The following is a 19,906-nucleotide window of genomic DNA, read 5'->3' as shown; positions in this document are numbered from 1 at the left end:
AAAACTTCTAAAATCATCGTCTTTGATACTTCTTCTTCCATTTTCTGTTGAATCTATTTCTGTCAGGCTTTTACCTCTATTCTACTGAAAACTGCTTTGTCAATGTCTTCTACAGTGCTCCTCAGATCTCATTGTTACTTGAATCATCAGCAGCACTTGACAAAGTTGATCACATCACCTTTTTCATACTTTATTTGGTCTTGCAGGATTCCATTCTCACTTGGTATATCTTTTACATCTCTGGCTGATTCTTTTTAGTCTTCTGTTCTGCTTCTGCCTTATCCTTTCGACTTTTAAATTTTGGCTTTACTGCTAAATATTCGCACTTTGCCTCTCTATTTGTTCTCATTCCCCTATGACATTATCTATTCTTATGGCTTTAGACCTCATCTTTGTGTTAATTCCCTCATTTTTATCTGTAATCCAGATATATTTCAGATTTTAATAGGTTCAAATTAATCTTGATATCTTTTTCCCACCTCTAGAAACATGCTCTCTTGAAAGTCTATTCTGTCAGTCATTCAGGTAACAACCTTGGTATCATCATTTAATTGTTTCTCTTATGCCCCTCATCCAACCCATCAGAAAATTCCATTGGTTTTATTTTCAAAAATAAATAGAGAATTCAACCATTTCTCACTCCAAGGTTCTTTGACTCCTTCTTAGACTGTACCCTAGTCTAAACCACTAGAATCTTCTGTTTTGATTACTGCATTAGCCTCCTGTTTTTCTTGTTCCTGTCATTGCTCTTCTTTAATCAATTTTCAGCGCAACAGTCTGTTAAAATATAACTCAAATCACATCTTTCATCTTCTTAGGACTCTATAACAACTTTCCACGTCTCTTAGAATTAAGCCAATATTCTTATAATGACATAGAAATTTTTATATGACCTGTCCCCACCTTCACCGTTTTCTCTCTGACCTCATTTCCTATTATTCTTCTCCTTGGTCAGGTTAATCCAGCCACACTGGCCTCATTGTGTTCCCTCTAATACCCCAAACCCAGACCTAAATGTTTTTGCATATATTTTTTCCTCTTCCTGATATCCTCTTCCTTTAGATATCTATGGAATTCATTTTTTTTAAACTTAATTGAGGTCCTTTTTTTCAAACACTATCTTTTAATAAGGTCTTTCCTTCCTACTTGATCTTAAAATTACAAATTCCTGACCTCCGTACTCCTTATATCTTCAAGTATAACCTTCAAAGTGAAAACTGAATTAATGAATTACACTTCAAGAACAAATTATCTCAGTAATAAGGTTTATTATAAAAATTTTACACCAAATGAATAAATCATTCAAGGTTTAAAAATCTTGCTAAATATTGGACAAATCTAAGATAACCACCAATCATATTTTCTCCATTTCATGAGATGTTTCAGTGACTTCCTATCTTTTCTTAGATAGTCAATAATGCTTTCCTAGTGTGGTATTAGCAACACTTCACTGATTCATTCTCTTGCTCTTGTAAGAGGTTCTTTAAGTTCTTTGTCTTTTAAGTTTTCAACTTCTTGAGTAAGTACAATTTTGCATTTGCAGTTCACAATCATAACACTTTAAAATTACCAAAGGAAAAAAAGTAATGATGAAAAATTCTACTCATATTTTTTTTTTCTCAATTGTGCTAGCAGGCAGATGAGTGATGTGAGTACATAGATTTTGGCTGTTGAAATGTAAAAACATGTATCAACAGGCAATCTGAGAATGTTGTTAGATTTTTTTTTTTGCCTGTTAAATTTCTCTGAAACTAAATGATTCACATATTCCCAATTTTTCTGATACTTAGAATGTTTCAAGATACTTTTTCAATAGGACTCTAAACTAGTTGTTTATATAGTGATTCTTCTGCTCCATCCATTTCAGATTCCAATATTAAAATTAAATTATAAATTTGAATTGAAATAAAATAAAGAACAATGGTAGGAGTGAGGAGTCACATGTCAAGAATCCAAGATCCGAATTCTATGTAATTATTAATTTGAGATATAACCTTGGGAACTGGAATTTTGAGGATACTTCCTATGCTTTCTAAATGATTCAAAAATATATATCCTTTAATGTGCTAAATATATATTAAATATGTTGATATATATGATTTCAATTTATTTCAACAACTCTGTTAGGCATAATTATTTATCTTTTATAGATTATGAAAAAGGTCAGAGAGATTAAGTAATTTTTCCAAGACATTACAGCTAATAGAAACCTGAGTTGGAATTTCTACCCAAGGATGTTTTCCTCCAAAAACTCTTCTCTTAGTATTACATTATTCTGCCTTTTATTATTATTATTATTTATTTTCATAATATTTAAGTGGGTTGAAAGGTCATAGTGGATAGGGTACAGGGTCTGAAAAAGATCAGAGAGATTAAGTAATTTTTCCAAGACATTACAGTTAATAGAAACCTGAGTTGGAATTTCTACCCAAGGATGTTTTCCTCCAAAAACTCTTCTCTTAGTATTACATTATTCTGCCTTTTACTATTATTATTATTTATTTTCATAATATTTAAGTAGGTTGAAAGGTCATAGTGGATAGGGTACAGGGTCAAATTTTGGCTCTTCTACTTAATAGCTTTGCATACTTAGTTTCCCTGAGTACTAATTTCTTTACCAGAAAAAATAAAGATAATAGAGTTGTTGTGAATTAGTAAAATAATATGAAAAAGTGACTAGCATAGTATCTAGCATTAACTACATTATGTCTACCACAGGCAGCACTGTCATGACAAGAAAGAGTATTGAAAACCGAGTTAGATGATTAGAATTATTTGTAATACTCTTCAATGCAGAGCTTACTAGACTTTATAAACCTTAGTATTCTGGTCTATATAGCAGAGAAAGGATAGCAAGATATTCCAGAAGATTATCTAAGTCACCATGTGACCACCAATTTAGTTCCTGAAGTTCCTTGATTTTGGTTAGTGGTTCTCTGGACACTTGGCACAACTAGTTCAAAGAGTAAATAACTGTGAACAAATACATTCAATTTAGGTTTATAATCCAATCAAAGAGGATTTTAAAATTACTGAATGAAATGTTCAAAGTTAATTTGTTGAGACAATGGAGTTTAAAAATAGACTCTAGCATCTGTGGCAACTGCCTGAAATAGTAGGCTTTAAAAAAAACATTACATAAATCACGTTTATTAAAATTTGTTTATATTTTCTATCCCTTTCACTAAAGAGCTATAAATTATCTATATAATAAGCATTCCATAAAAACTTGAGGAATAGAGAGATAAATAAGAGAATGGATGACTAACATAATACTCTTTTTCTTTCCTCAATATACTTCTTATGTACTTTTCTATCACTGTTGACTGAAGCCCACTGGACTCCTTGTTCAGCTGCCTCCCACAATATATAGTATTAAAGCTTTGGATGAAATCTTATGAGAATTTCAGAGTCGTCAACCAATTTATTCAGCAGTCTATTGATCAATGGCCTCTCTAAAAGTTAGGGTAAATTTTATTTGGAAGAAAATAGTAGAAGTTTCATCATTTTAGTAAATTAATGACGTTTATAGCACTGTGGAAATATATGTACATAGTGCCCAGTTTAAGAAGGAAAATGACAGGTACATTAGGATTCCTTCCTTTAACAATTTCAGATGACTAAATTCAAGCAAGATACACCGAATTGTCTGACATTTTCAAGAGTGGTTGGTATATCAAACAGACTGTCAACTTGGAAGATGAGCACTATTTGTGCAAGCTGTTCAATCATCACTGGTCAAAAATGAATCATACATGCCAAAACAAGTACAAGAATTCTAAGTTATTAAACATGACAAATATTTGATCAAAATACCCAAGTATGGGTTTTGTTGCAATAAAAGTAACACAGATGAATTTCTTTAGACAAAGAAAAATAAAGCAACTGTCTCTCCCTTGTAACTACAATAACTGCACACAAATGAAATAGAAAATTGAATTAGAAAAGTAACAAAAATTTTCATTCAACCTTTTCAATGAGTAATCTTTTGATGAGCAAATGTGGAAAGAAAAAAAGGGCCTGACTATAAAGAACTTAGCCACTAACTGATACAAAACAAAAAGAACTATAAATTCTCACAGCCCAGGAAAAAAAAAAGGAGAACATAGGAGCCAGCAAACATCAGAAACTGTTCAGTAATTCCCCAACGCTCGCAAAGAGTCTTAATATAGAAAATCATATTTTAAGAGATAGTAAGCCGCTGCTTGGCACGGTCTCCCTATAAAATACTTCTTGCCAAATCACTAGATATAGCCTTTCATTTTCAATCAGGATTTTAAGAAACAGCATAGTTAAGTCAGCATAAATCCCCTCACGCTGTGGATTCAGTCAGTGTTAACACCTGATACCTCTTCAAAAACTTTTATTCCATAACATCATATTTTTCTGTAAGTCATTTAATTCAGCTTCACCTAATTCCAGCAATCTAGAGGAGTCTATTTTTTAAAAAGAGCAGAAGTGATTATCAGAATGCCAATGATCAACTCTATACATTTAGTATAATAGGACTTCTTCTAGTTGCCTGCTGTTTTAAGTACAGTAATCAAGATGTTAAATTATAGGCAGTATAAATATATGTGCTATGATTATTTCTTAAATTTATTCAACTAATGTTTATTGAGTACCAATTATATGCACTATGTGCACTGTTCTGTGTTAAGGATAGATGGTTAAGATAGGATTCACAGCCCAGAAAGGGAACATGGGGTTTTAGCTATACCTAATCTATTCTCCACTTCACACCTGAATGAAGAATGTGATTTTGTTCAGGTATGAAAACACTCAGGGAAGATGACCAGTTTAGAGATAAATTCTGAATATTCTAAACCAAATGGGTAAGTCAATTAATCTGAATGCCATTTGATCAGGTGATTGGTTTAGGATGACATGTGACCCAATTCTTGCAAATGATATATACAAAGTAAACTCTGATATGGGGTTTACAAGGAAAATTTTCTTCCTGAGAAGGATTATCCTCTTTTATTTTGTTGCATGGTGTCATGTATGGTTGTGATGCCAACTGTGACAGTCTTCTTGTAGCCATGATGTAAACTGGACTAAGGACAAGTCAACACATTGAGGATGACAGAGTAGAAAGATACAAAGAAACTAGGTCATGACAAAATCAGTGATCTGCTGCAATAATAAACTCTGGAACCATTTTACTAAGAAATTTCTTGTTATATAAGGTAATTAATTTTTCATATTGTTTAAACCAGTTGAATCAGGATTTTCTGTTACTTGCAGCCCAAAATATGTTAGAGAGAAGGGAAATGGTGAAGTAAGCAAAAGTATGTAATATGTTAAGAACTGTATTGATAGTTTGTAAGGGCTGAAGTCAGAGATATCTTCAAAGAGGATAAAATTTGAGCTGAGTCCTAAAGGACTCTTTAAAAGCAATGGGACAGCTGTATCTCAAGCAGAAGGGAATGCCATGTAGAAAATCATCAGGGCTAGAAGACCTCTGAAAGTTTGGATTGTCTTGAGAATAGAAAAGACTATGTTTGGATTTAGAAAGCCATACAAAATGGGAGTGAGAGGTAGGCAGAGTTGCTATTACAAAAATCTATTGCAAGATCATATTAAGGGACAATAGATTTTTATTTCATAATCTAATAATTCTAAATCCGGTCAGTAGGAAAGTGCTGACTGGAATTATGGAATTATGCTAACCAGCTGTGAGCTACCCAGGAACTAGAACCTACTTTATGAGTCAGGAATCAAGTTGTATTACATAAAGATTATTCCGACAGCAGTGTGGAGGACGTATGAGTTGGAGACAGGTAAAAATAAAAGTGAAAGAAAACAATTAGGAGGTTGTTGAAATAGTCCAAGTAGGTGATACTGAATGAAGGCTTGAGCCAAGGTGCTAGATGTGAAAATAGGAAAAAGGGGAGAAATTCAAGATGTTTTTATGGGAAACAATAATCATGTCTTAAGGGTTGATTGAATGAGGAAGGTTATTGGGTAAGAATAATGTTTCCCTTTGTATTGTACACCCGAAACTAACATATTAAAAAAGAATAATCCTTCCCAGATTTTCTGTGTTGGGTGTCTTGGCAGTGGCTATAAACAAGGACACTGTCTATAAAAAAGATTTGGGAATAGAGGGGGAAGGGATTATAGGAGCAGAGGGTAGGAATATGTAACTCAATCTTGGACTCTTGAGCTGAGATATCACCTACCAGAGCTACATAGATATCTTAATATTCAACCCACTAGGTAAAATAGTTACAAAATATACCCATAGGTTAAAACTCTTGGAAATATTTATAGAATTGTTGGACGAAAGATATTTTTAAAGGATGTCTGTCAAAATGATGACTTTTATTTAAGTGGTTAGGCGACAATCTTTTTTTGTTTTTTAAGACCAATTTTAGGTTTTGAAAAGAAAACCAATTAATATATGTAATGGTGAGACTTGTTTTTTTTTCCATGCCCTCTATCTCTTCCACTTGATGGTCAAATTTCTTGAGTCATCAGTGTATTGTTTCTGTATTTAGATACACACCTGATTCCTACACTCTCTTACAGTTATATGGGGCCTTGTTACTGATTTCTGCCCTATAAAATATTGGCAAAGGTGGTATGAGCCCTCAGACTGGTTAGATTGGCTATCATCAAAAAGACAAAAAATAAATGCTAGCATGGATGTGGAGAAAAGGGAACCTTTGTGAACTATTAGTGGAATTGTAAATTTGTATAGCCACTATGGAAAACAGTGTAGAGAATTCTCAAAAATTAAAAATAGAACTACCATATGATCTGGCAATTCCACTTCTGAAAATGTACCTAAAGGAAATGAAAACACTATCTTGAAAAGATATCTGCATCCCCATGTTTATAACAGCATTACTTATAATAGGCAAATCATAGAAACAACCTAAGTGCCATCAATGAATGAATGAATAAGGAAGCTGTAATACACATATACACACACAAGGGAATACTATTAAGCTATAAAAATTAAGAAATCTTACCATTTGTGATAACATGGATGAAACTTGAAGGCATTGTGCCAAGTGAAATAAGTCAGACAGAGAAAAACAAATATTGTATGATCTTAATTATATGTGGAATTAAAAAAAATCAGAAAAAAAGATCAGACTTGTAGTTAGCAGAAATGGAGGGATGGAGGCAGCCGAATGGGAGGAAGGAGGTCAACAGGTACAAACTCCCAGTTACAATATAAGCAAGCACTAGGAATGTAATGTACAATATGATGACTATAGTTAAAACTACCATGTAACATATAGGAAAGTTGTTAAGAGAGCAAATTGTAAGAGATCTCATCACAAGAGATCTTGTATCTATACGAGATGATAGATATTAGGTTAACCTATTGTGGTAATCATTTCACAATATGTGTAAATCAAACTATCCTGCTGTATGCCTTAAACTTATATAGTGATATAATGTATGTCAGTTATTTATAAATAAAACTGGGAGGAAAAAAAAAGGCAAAGAAAAAAGATGGCACCTAAAAATGATATGATGCTCTGATTCATCCTTTCTCCTTCCCTCCCTCTCTCTCTCTGCATCCCTCCCTCCCTCCATTCCTCCCTCCTTCCCTCACTCCCTCCTTCTCTCTCTCTCTCTCTCTCTCTCTCTCCTCTCTCTCTGTCTCTGTCTCTCAAATGTGAGTTCAGGGAATACAGGTGAAAACTCCAAATTCAGGAGATGACTGAACCATAAGATGGAAACCTGACAAGTATCATCGATGTACTGGTATGTTCCAATTTTCCTTTGCCAATTTAGATCTTTCTCCTGCTGTTCAGATATTTATATCCAATTGCTTGTTGGGTATTTTCACTTAGAAGAAAACTAAAGATTGATTTTGCTTACATTTTATTATTGCCAAGTTCTGGTCTGGACTATAGGAATTTATTTTCTAACTCATTTAACTTGATGAAGTGGGCTGACTTGAATTTCAGTAGCATATTGCTAGTTGCTTAATTAGTGTTTCTGAGAAAACTGAGTCTTGGTTTTAATAATGTTTATTAAAAATAAGCGAAAACTAATTCTACTAAGTAAATTACTCAGTAATTGTATTCTTATCAGTAATGGTCTAAAAGTAAAACTAAGAGCAAATACAGTGTTTTACGTATGAATTAGGAACTATAAAAGAAAGATTCTGGGAAAAATCTACTACTTCCTTCAAAACTCCTTCAAGTATACATTTTTTGGGAGCTTATTGCACATACTTACTAATTAATATGATAATTGACAGCATTTGTGGGTCGCCCCAATACCTAATGGCAAAAATTTTGAGCTATTAAAGATCTCAATTTGGGCTATTATTTTTTTTTCAGTTTTGCCTTCAAGTTAAGAAAAAGCCACCTTTTCAGTACTTGAATGAGTTCGTAATTATTGATAGAAAAAAACATTTTATGAATTTGAGTTGTATTTTTTAAAAGTAGATGTTGACTTAGAGAGAGATCTGAATTAGACATGATATGTCATGGGAAAAGATTTTAATCTCAAGTCTTTAACCAACTAGATAACTGTCAATGGATAAATCATTTAACTTATTAAAATCCCTTTTTTGGGGGAAAAATATTAAGTAGATGATTTCTAAGGTTCCATTTGATTCCCCGATCCTGTAACTCAATGAATATATGTTCATATATTCATTTTGGAAGTCAAATTCAAATATTATTAGAAGACAAAAGCGATTTTTCAACAGAATCCCTTTTTGTTGACCATATTTTTTGTTGGCTAGAGCAAAGCTGTAGTCTGATTGACAAACAATGAAAAATAAGCAATATAATGCCATTTTTCAAGGCCTTACTCCAAATCTTTAGCATAAACTAGAACAGAGAGGACTGATAATATTATAGGGAAATCTGATTACTATCTAAGGAAGTGGTGATGTAAATGCATGTGGCTTTTATAATGAAAAATTGCTAGAGTGGATTAGAAAGTCAGTTCCCAAAGGCCAGATATAGTTTACATTTCAACATTAGAGGTCAGTACATATATACGAAATGTTCATTTTTATAACTCTTCACTTTTTTTTAAAACAAAATAGAAGAATTTGAAGAGAAAATAGTTTAAATTAGAAATACATTTAAGCTGGAGTTCTATTCCTGGCTTTTGCATGGATTTGTGGTGGAACTGTGTATCAGATTCTATTTTCATGTATATTTAATAGGAGTAATAGATTTAAATGATATTAGAAAGTTAATTTAAAAATTGTATTCTGTTTTTAAAAATCCTTTTATTAAAAGAACTTTATAAAACCTCAACCACATAAAGTAGAAATAAAAGACAAAAACAACTGGCCCCTTATTATGCCTTAACTAGAAAACTGTGCTACGAGATTTTAGAGATCATTATGTAAAATGCAATTTTTCTTGTATTTCTTACAAATATCCAACCCTTTTTGTCAGGTTGATTGGGTAGAGAACAGCTATTGATAGTTGAGCGAATTGCTTATTGTAGGGATTTTGTCTGGCATATACTGAGAACAGCAGGAGGAAAGATGATTATAACAGATCAATATGAAATGACAAGACATATCTTTCTCTTACAAAAAAGTGAAGCGAAAATTTATTATTTATTGCATTGTAAAGGTGAAAAGGTGAATTAGTAGCAATATAATGATTCTAGAAGGTAAAGAATTGAGACTTTAAAGCCTCTTATTGATTCTGTATCATGTGTGCTCTATTACACTGCGATAACTCCCTAATCTACAGCTTTTTACTCTTTCTTCAGGGAGTGTTTCAGACATCAAAGCAGAGAGGGCATTTACCTCCTTTGTGCATTCATTTGTATGCCTTTATCAGTATCTAACTCTGACAGAATGGGAGCACACATTTAGACTTTTTTATTTACTTGATGGCCAGCCTTGCCTTTCTGATTAGAAGTTGTATTTGGAACAAGTTATAGGCAAAACTGTAAAATGGACAGAATTTCTTGTCTGTTCCCTTTGTTTACTCTGTCCTTGCCATGTAGCCAGTGGGTTCTTTCCTGCTGCCTGGATGCTAATGTGTGGTTAGCCTGTGAGCTTATTTAGGCAAGGACCATTCTGTTTTATTCTTAATAGTTCAAGAGTGTCTAGCATTTCAATGTTAGTCACATAAATAAACAGATGATAAACTAATTCATTATAAGCATTATGTCCTAAATATATATATTTTTTCATATGAGAAAAGAACTTCTGGGCAGGAAAAAGAAGTCACTCACTAATGAGAAAAGTTCAGGCACCAGGGGAGATATAGTTAAGAGAGGAGCTGAGAGGGATATGTGTAGCCTCAAATCACATATTACAAAATTCCACATTATTTTGCTTTATTTAGAGTTTGATAAGTTGTCCCAAAATTCTAGATAAAAAAAAGTTTAGGGTAGATTGTTTAGAAAATGAATGGGCAGATTGTATCATCTCAATTTTATGTGTAGCATATTAAAACTTATAGAATATGTTCCTTTAATACTGTGTGCCACCTTGGAAAGGCCTTCTGCTATGAGACTGACTTAATTCACTCTGTGATTTTTGCAACTAGTCCACCAGTAACTGCTGCATGAGCTTGTTCTTCAGGTCCTTATTTCTATCTCAGGTTAGTCCCTGACTTTGTTTGCATTTTCTCTCCAATACAGTTTTGACTTCATTAGTGATATCCATCGCCTAGTATCTGATTGGGCCAATCTCCAGAATTTGCCTTGCCAGTTCTGGTTTGGCATCAAGGGATATTGACTGTTCAAGCAGCCCCCTTCTACCTGTTTCTGTCACAAGTCTGCATGTACACAAATTGGCCCAGGCAACATAATCCTATGATTCATTCAATAGCTAATTTATTCAATCATTAAATTTTCGCTATGAAGTTGAATCTACAGATTTAGTAATGAAAGAAAGGTAGGAAGAACAGCATCCAAAGACTATTATGATTGCGAGAATCAAGAGTAGATAATGATGAAAGAAATTCTGGTATCTCTAAAATAAGTCTATTTCTCTAATAATAATATTCCAAATTTATGATTAGGGAAAAGTTTAGTGTCCTAGGAACTTTCGACAGAAAGAGTATATGCTAACCTTTAGATTCCACTATTTATAACTAAATTTGTACAGAAATTACTTTTAAAACACACAATTTTCTAAAATATCCATAATCTTATAACTAGATTATAAATTAAAATCTTCTAGTAGCAGATATGATCACAAATAACCTTTGTGATTTAAAGCTGTAGAAAAGGTATCATCCAGGTTGAAAATTCGTATTGGATTTAAATAGCAGCAACAGTACAAAAAGAAGATTTTGAAGATGACAGTTAAATTACACACATAAATAAAAATAACCTTGACAAAGACTCAAATTTTAAGTGGAGGTTTATATCAATTACAAAGTAAAGAAATTTTCTTTTAAATCTGCCTCACAGTTAGAAGTTGACAATAAAAAAAGACATCGTGTTTTATCCTAGTTAACCTTACCAGTAAAGACGGTGGGCAATCTGGATGCTTTGCAATGAGCGGTGTAATAGGAGTTGCACCAGAGGACTTTCAAGGTTCCATTCAAACTTGACAGCCTGAAGTAAGAGATATAATTACTTCACAAGTTCTCAGTAACAGAATCACGGCAGAATACAGAGGGACTTAAGAGGCTTGAAAAAAGACCAAGGAAAAACACAAATATTTTAACAAAAGGTAATAATATATTTAGATAACTTTATTAGTTGGTATTTAACTAATAATGGCATACACGGATCACACAATTTAGATTTGTGCAGTCTTGTTTCCTTTCCTTATTTATGCTTTAGTATCACAGGATAATAAAAAAAGAGTAGGTGCTTAATAAAAAAAGAACAGGTGGTTGTAGAGTTATACCACACCTAAGAAGAGAGTACTAGCACAAAAATACAGTATCACGAACAATGTCCTAGGTATAAGAATGGCATGATTAATCAATACCTATTTCTACTCTTTTGGAGATGAAGTTTATGCACACCCAAAACTTTAACTGATATATCAGTATTAACCTGAAGATAGTGATAACAGCTCCTGATATCCTTAGAGACTTAATTCAGATCCCCACCTGTACTCTGCAGAGGCTTCACCATCAGCAGTCAGTACCTGTGCCCCCACCATCATCCCAGGAATATGAATCCATTTTAAAATAAAAACCAGGTTCTCGTCATAAAAATGCTCAATCCTGCTTGAGAGGGAAAACTTCTATTCTTAGTTGTTCAGTAAGCCATTTAAGTTTTACGTGCACACACTCACATACACACACTCAGAGTTTAAGCTATCTTTGTACTACAGTACAGACAGCAGAAAAAAGTGGATACATCATTCATTCACATACACACCTAAAGAAATGCCTCAATATATAACCATCCTCAAGGATGGGAAAGTTTATGAATTCCTAAGGTGTGACAGTGCTAAAGATGATTTCAGAAAATTTGCATAAATTCTTGTAGCTGTCTGAATGTACGAAGACTGTGATATATGTTATCTTAAACTGTAGTTATGGCCTTCTTTCACTTGCTAATACTGGCCTGAGTACGTCATGGGTTGTGTTTATACCCTCATAGTGAGCATATCCTATGAGCATATGAGCAGGAGGAATGTCTCAGAATTTACTTCCATGCTTCTGTTTTTAGCTTTATCCTCAGATTTCCCCATTATATCTTCTTGAACCCAATGATTACACATTGATCTTGAATTGCCTTCCTTGCTTCCAAATTCCCTACATCATTTTCTCTACTGATACAATTTTCCCCTAAATCCTACCTCACCACCTAGGATATAGGCAATTTTTCGGGTGCACATTGCATAATTATCAACTCTGTTCTTAGAACCTACCTGCATGGTTATGACCTCTGGCTTGCAGTAACTTCTGGGTCTGTGTCTTAAAATTGATTCCTAGCTATGAACCATAGCTTCTGTTTTTATTATGGTCATAGAGTCCTTTTTTATTGCTTTAATATAGCCTGCATACTTCTGACAAGATCACACATAACAAAATAACATGCTTCCAGAAAATAATCAACAGGGCAGGATTTTTTTATGTCTTGAAAAGTTTTAATATCAGGTAGAGCTTGGAAGTTTCAGGGAAAACTCCACAACAAAAGTTCTAAAAATTCTTCCCAGTTTTTATTTATTGTATAGTCACATTATGCATTCTTTCCAACTCAAAACATTTTACAGTATTTATTTTTAATTAGAGGGTAGTTGCAACTTTACCTAACTTTACCTCTGTGTATTTGCTATGTTGAATTCTGTACACAGCTTGTCTTAAAAGACTGTATCTCTAGGTGTATGACTCTCAGTGATATTCCTAGTGTCAAGTGTGTTGATTCAGATTGGGGCTTTCAAATGTGTTTAATCTTTATAAACTTTTGTAGAAGCCTACTTTTTTGAGTTGTATTAGATATACCATGCTGCCCATACTGAGGAGCTGTAAGATGAATAGTATTGCTATAGGTTGGATTAATCTTTATTTTCACTACACTATCCTGGCAAATCTAGGTAAGTAACAGCTATAAGGATTAATATAAGTAGCTGTAGGGCACAGCTATTTCAAAACCAGCTTACTAGGAAGCCTTCAGAAAAGTGCATATTGTTTGCAAAATAATATGACATTCCACTCTAACAATAGAGGTTTTCCCCATTAGTCTCAGAGTTTTTTATCTTAGATATTCAAAAACTGAGGCACCTGACATTTAAAATAGCATATAACTAATACCTGACTTTTGAGACAAGAAAACACCCGAGTTAAATAAATTTTTTAAAAAGCCAAAAAACATAAAGGCCATTATTTTAGACCAATTTAGCACTCAGTATATAGTCAACTTGGCAAAAAGAAATATCATTTGTAGTTTGGATTTTCATTCCTTTACATGTTTTTTTGTAAAACATTAATTGTTTATATTTCAAAATATTCAGACTAAATCAGTTTTCTTCATATTGCTAGATAAATTCATATTGTTTTCAAAAATTACTCCAACATTGTGATATTTGATATCACTAAAATGTATTATCTGGTGAAAGAATTTGGGCACTATCTTATGAAACTACTTTTATAAGATTTATATTCAGTATTACAATACTCTAAGGGAAAGGCAAGAAATATAAATTATGAGGAGTTGCCAACAAAAGACTATTTTCTGCATAACATTTATCTGGTTAATTTTTTTATCATTTTACATTTTCAGGTAAAAAAGATTTCATCACAAGCACTCCTATTTTTTTTTCCCAGTTCTAATTAATAAGTAAAGTTTTTTTTTTTTTTTTTTTTTTTAAATTTCCTTTTTGGCTTTTATATACCTTTTTTTGTACCAATTTTGGCTAGAGAATGTCTGCATTACCCGTGTTGACATATGGGCTATAATTTAGCCCCTTGGCTGGCCAAATTGCAATATCACTTTAAGCAATCTATTGTTGATTCACTGGGAACTTTCTAAAGAGAATTATTAGCTAAAATCCTGGAATCCTTTAGCAACTCTGCTGTTCTTACCTGAACCAGCTGTGGGAGATATTCCAGTAGTTCATCATTCAGGAGGTTGTCTAATTGTTGAACTGCCACTTTACGAATCTCTTGATCTGGAAAACTAATATGAAGTAGATATATCTATTAAATTGATAATGATATGACATAATGCATGATAAATGTCAAGATAACAGAGAATGAGTTCTAACCTCAGTGCATAAAATAAAATAATAATCCTACAATTAATTAAGATGATCACTGGCACCAAATAATAATTGTGTTTCCATATTCTATATTCTCATGTAGAATGCAGTTGAAAGTCCTTTTAACTAGGTTTTTGAAATGGGTTTAAGTCAGATCTCTGCCAGCTTTCTTGTCTATAAAATGTAAATTATAGAATATCTCACATATTTTCTAAAATAGTATGAAAATTTTTGCTTATAATTTAGCCATGCATTTATGAAGTAAATTTTCACCAAATGGAGGCCTGATGATTTATATGATTAACTTTGGGATAGAATATGTTTAAATGAGTTTTGGCCAGATCATAATGAAAATCAGAAATCTAAAGTATCTTATAATAAATAAACAAAAATAATTTAATTTTTTACTAGGCTATATTTTACTAGAGTATAAATTCTTGAGAAAAACTGTGCCTTATTCATTTTTGGATTGCATATGCCTGTTGTTAAGATTTAGCACCCATTAGACACTTAATAAATGTTTGTTACTGAACTAAATTTATGGAGGTATTTAGCATTTGAAACCCTATTCCAAAAGCAGTTTATGGGCATCTCAGGTTGACATCATCTTGCTCCATCAGAAGAATTAGATTCATTTATGTCCAAACTCCTGGAAGTGCCTAGAGATAACTTTTGGCACCATACTGTTTTGATATGATTTTGATATATTGCTTTGATATGATTAAATATATAACTAGGGCTCTGGTTAGAACAGCTAATTTTAAATAAATAAATTTTCATTAAAAATTAATATGCATAATTTCAAACTTGAAGGACTGCTTACAGCAACTCTGAAAAACAGAGAAATGAATAAACAAATAAACAAAACTCCAAAATTATTTTTTATGGGAACTAACTGAATGCTTTTCTTGCAGTCAGGTGAGTTCTGAAAACTGGCTCCCAATAGTATGGAGGTCAGAAAGCTTTTAAGTCTTTAATATTCAGTCTCTTTTCAGCATATCAGGTTACTGAAGGGTGAAATGAATACTATGCAGCTACAGCGTAAAGGAAAAAATGGTATTAATATCTCTCAACTCTACCTGATGGCAGTTTGAAATGTAATGCTTAAACAGGTTACATATTTTTTTCTTCATTTAAACTGAACATTTTAATTGCAACAAGAATTTCACTTCCAAGGGTAGTCACTCAAACTCTTATTTCTGATCTGCAAATACTTTTCCAATAATTTTCTCTTTTTGAACACTCTAGTAATGATATCTAGTAAGAACTATAGTCCAGACACATCTCATGAAGTACCACGAAGGTCGGAAGATCTAGCACTGCATCAAACAGATGGAAAGCAGAAAAGGTGCAATAAAAATGCAAAACTAGAAGGTCAGCTTGCTTTAGCACACTGACTTTATTTTCTCTTAACTAAATGTGATCAACTCTAATTTATTGCTCTCAATTACTAAACCATTTGTCGGAAGCTTGCAGACATCAAGGTCAGTTTGAGGACAGTCTGAAGTCTTTAAGAGAATAGTTACTTGGCACATTTTGTTACCTAAGTGATGACTTAAGTCAGATACTGGACACCTATGCTTTCTTGTGTACCTATTTTGTCTTATTGTTATGAATGACAACAAAGAAAGAAAAATAGAAAACAAACATCACAATAAAACAAAACTCTTTGGCGAATACTATAACATTAATTATGTATTTATTTCCAAATACTAAAATGTAAATTCCATTAAAGCAGAAAATTTTTGCCTGTTTTGTTCATTGTTACGTACCCAGTGCCTCCAGATCGGTGGGCACATTTTACATATTTGTTGAAGAATGTCCAAATTGAATTCTATTTCCACCTAAAACATCTCTACTGCCTGACTTTTATTTTGTAGTCTGTGTTATCATCTTTCTGCAATCAGGTAGGTCTAAAATTTTGAGTTATATCTTCCCCCTCTTTTATCCTTGTCATTACAGTTCCCATCTGGAAAATTCTGTTCATCCTTAAGTCAAAGCTCAAGCATCAATATACCCATGAAGATGTTCTAGCCACTTAGTAGTCCTTGTAGAGTTTATCACATCCTTCTCTATGGGACTCTACTTTGTACACGGTTGAGGGCAGGCTCATTCATTTATGAGTCTTTAGTGCAAGCACAGTTCAATAAAAGTTCTTAGAACTTCTAATAGTCTCTTATCCTTATAATGAATTAGTTGCCAAATTCTGTTGACATTTCTATTCTAATGGCTCTAGCATCATGCCTGTTTTCAATTTCTTCTGCAACTGTCTAGTCCAGGTCATATATATCTCATGCTGGTACAAACATTTTTCATGGTAGTACCTTATAAAATTTCCTAAATTATTTGTAAGTTCATTTCTCATAAAACATCAAATGGTTTTCTATTTCCAATGGACCTCTTTTAGGCCTACCTGGATCTTCCAGGTCAGCTGAACACTTCAGATTTTTCTACTACTGTAATACTGAATAAAATGCTCTGGCTCATTTGGTATTTTATCACTCTGAAAATGCCATGTGCATTCTCACCTTTGTGAGCACTGTAACCTCCACTTGGAACACCCTCCTCTGTCTTAAAGTTCTAGTCCTCCTTCAAAATGGGGACCAAATACTCTTGAGGTAGCTATCCCAATTTTTAGTAATCACTCTCTGAACTCCAAAGGCATTGACTCTTCTGGTCAATTAGGATTTGTTACTGAGCATTAGGATTTATCTTTTTATATATGTGTCATTTTTCCTCTACTACTAATGACTAAATCAACTGAAGATAAGGACCATTCCATCTTCTTTTTTTAATTCCTGAGATTTAGTACCATGCCCCATACATGTTATATGATTAATAAAAATGCATTGACTATGATGGTAATAATAAAGAAATCATGTTATGAAGCCCATTAAATTTTTTTTGCTGTGCTCTGAGATAATTTACATAGGTAGCATAGGTTTAATTCCATAAATACCACTCATGTAAATTTCAGATTTTTCCCCTCAGTGAAAATGGTAAGAGAAAAACAAATCTGAAGGCAATGGAAAAGAAGAATGTATTTTTTTCAGACTCCTTCAGGAACAGGAAAACAAAAAAAACTCATGATATCTGTATAGTAGAATTCAAAAGAGTAATGATCTATTTGTATTAATACGTGCAAATGCTGGAAAGAATGTTTTTGCACCCTAATAAAAAGGGATGCCTCTTTTATTCACTACTGTCGCTTGAAGTTCAGAAAGAAATTGAAAGAGAAATTGCTAAGAAACTAACCACATGACATCCTGAGATGTGACTAAGGCCTAACAACATTAAAACACATCTAAATATAACTTGCATTTGACTATTTTAGGAAGAGTTGAAACACATTAAAAGAGATGCTGGCAGTGGTGGAGTTCCTGGGAAATGGGCTTTTTCATACATTGCTAGCAATATATAGCAACATGAATTTAAAAAATCTTTAAAATGTGCTTATTCTTTGTATAACAATTTGGCTTTCGGGAATTTATCCTAAGAAAATAATCAAGATGTGTGTGAGGATATATGTATGTAAGTAAAACTGGCAATGATAGAAATGTCTAAAAATAAAAAGTTAATTATGCAATGACCATGTGACAGAACATATGCAATCATTAAAAACGTTAAATGAATATTTAATGATATAAAAACATTATGAAAAATTTATGCAGTATAACACCATTAAAATATGTGTATATTTCTTCACAGGCTTTAAAATAAAATGTGAAAGATCAAAATATTAATACCAAATATCTGAATAGAAGTTTCATAGATAACTATAGTTTTCTTTTTTAACCTTAGTTTTTTAAATTTTCAAACTTTTTATGAAAGTTTATTCACTACCAAAAGATAATTAAAAAATGCCATTTGACTAATTATGAAAATATATTAATTAGAAATTTATTACCACTAAATAAAAAGCTCCAAAGCATATGTCCTTTTAAGAGAGCACATTGTTGTGTAAAAGAATAAGAATCACATTTTTAAGTTGACTTAGAATATTCTTTTAACATGCTAGGCTCTAATAGGGATCTCTGCCTCTGGAGAACTTATGCTTAATACCTTTTCAGGGCCCTGAACTCAGCCATAGATCAGTGGACAAATATGTTCCACAAATCCTGACATCTCTTCCCTGTGATGTTGTCTGAATCTATTTAAACATTCTTTTGGGATATAGCTGTTGGCATTTCATGCTCAGTAACTTGTTCCTCAATGAGGTGAGGGCTCCCCATATTAGTTCTCTGACTGCAATGTGATATTTACAGACTGAAATGTCATATGTAATGGAGGCACTGCAACCTATATTGAATTTTCCATAAGCCAGGTAATTGTACTTTCCAATGACCTGATTTACTTGAAAAATACATATAATTCCTGCCTATAAATCAGGAGCCAGTCTTTGTGATTCACCTAACCTTGTTACTGTATTTACTCTAGGCCTGGGCATTGTACCTTAAGTCTGAGGAAGAAAAAAAGTATTGTTAGAAGATTCATAAGGCTGATATTAACTAGGTCTTCACTTATTTACATTTATAAAAAAATTTCCTTATAGTCAATCAGATAGTAGATTATTTACAGTGTAATAAATGGAGATTTATCTGGTTTGATAAATTAAAATAATACAAAGTCAGTAAAATTCCATTACTTGTTGGAGAGAAGATTATGTAAGGTGAAAGAAATTTTTATTTATTATGAAAATGATTTTTAATTAGGCTTAAAAAGAGTCCAAGTGAAATAATCAGTTCTTTAAAGTTATTCATTATTTTTAAATGTTCATTTAAGAAATTTTACGTTACCTAGTTTAGTTTTTTATGCATGTCTGAATAGGGGTGCAAGAAACAATTGTGGTCAAAATGAAAACATCAGAATGGCTTACTATTCAGTTTTATATGAGTTTTGTGGGCAGTGATTCTATATATTCAGGATTTAGTTGCCTGAAAATTGAGCTAACAATTGAGTCTTTGGGATCTGTAAAAGGACATGATATCAAAACTAACTTAATATAACTCTGTACAATGATCATTAAGGAATTACTTAAAAATTGAACAAGATCCATTGTCTAATGAGAATATTGAGACACAAGGAAAAAGTATTCCTTGAAGATTAGGATTGTAAAAGCTGATAAAAGCACTCTAAGTCATGTAACTAAAAAACTCAAAAGCTGAAAAAATTAAGTAAAATTAAAGCAATTTCAAGATAAACATTTTCAAAAGAATTTCAGTGGGATATCAGCTCTATATTTTGTCAACAATTTAGAGTAAACACAAAGGTTAGGGC

General features: G+C 32.5%; 1 protein-coding gene across 1 annotated transcript in view; it reads right to left on the bottom strand.

The window, feature by feature from the left end:
• PIK3C2G (phosphatidylinositol-4-phosphate 3-kinase catalytic subunit type 2 gamma) overlaps positions 1-19,906 on the bottom strand; it is a 269,937-nt gene that overhangs the window by 161,527 nt on the left and 88,504 nt on the right. Inside the window, 2 exon segments of the mRNA XM_025047424.1 lie at positions 11,429-11,523; positions 14,454-14,547. Of these exon segments, the coding sequence (XP_024903192.1) occupies positions 11,429-11,523; positions 14,454-14,547 (189 nt within the window).

This window comes from Pteropus alecto, unplaced genomic scaffold (genome assembly GCF_000325575.1).
Source record: "Pteropus alecto unplaced genomic scaffold, ASM32557v1 scaffold103, whole genome shotgun sequence".
In the NCBI taxonomy this organism is placed as follows: domain Eukaryota; kingdom Metazoa; phylum Chordata; class Mammalia; order Chiroptera; family Pteropodidae; genus Pteropus; species Pteropus alecto.
Note: the sequence above shows the minus strand (reverse complement) of the source record. Positions and strands in the feature narration are given on the sequence as shown.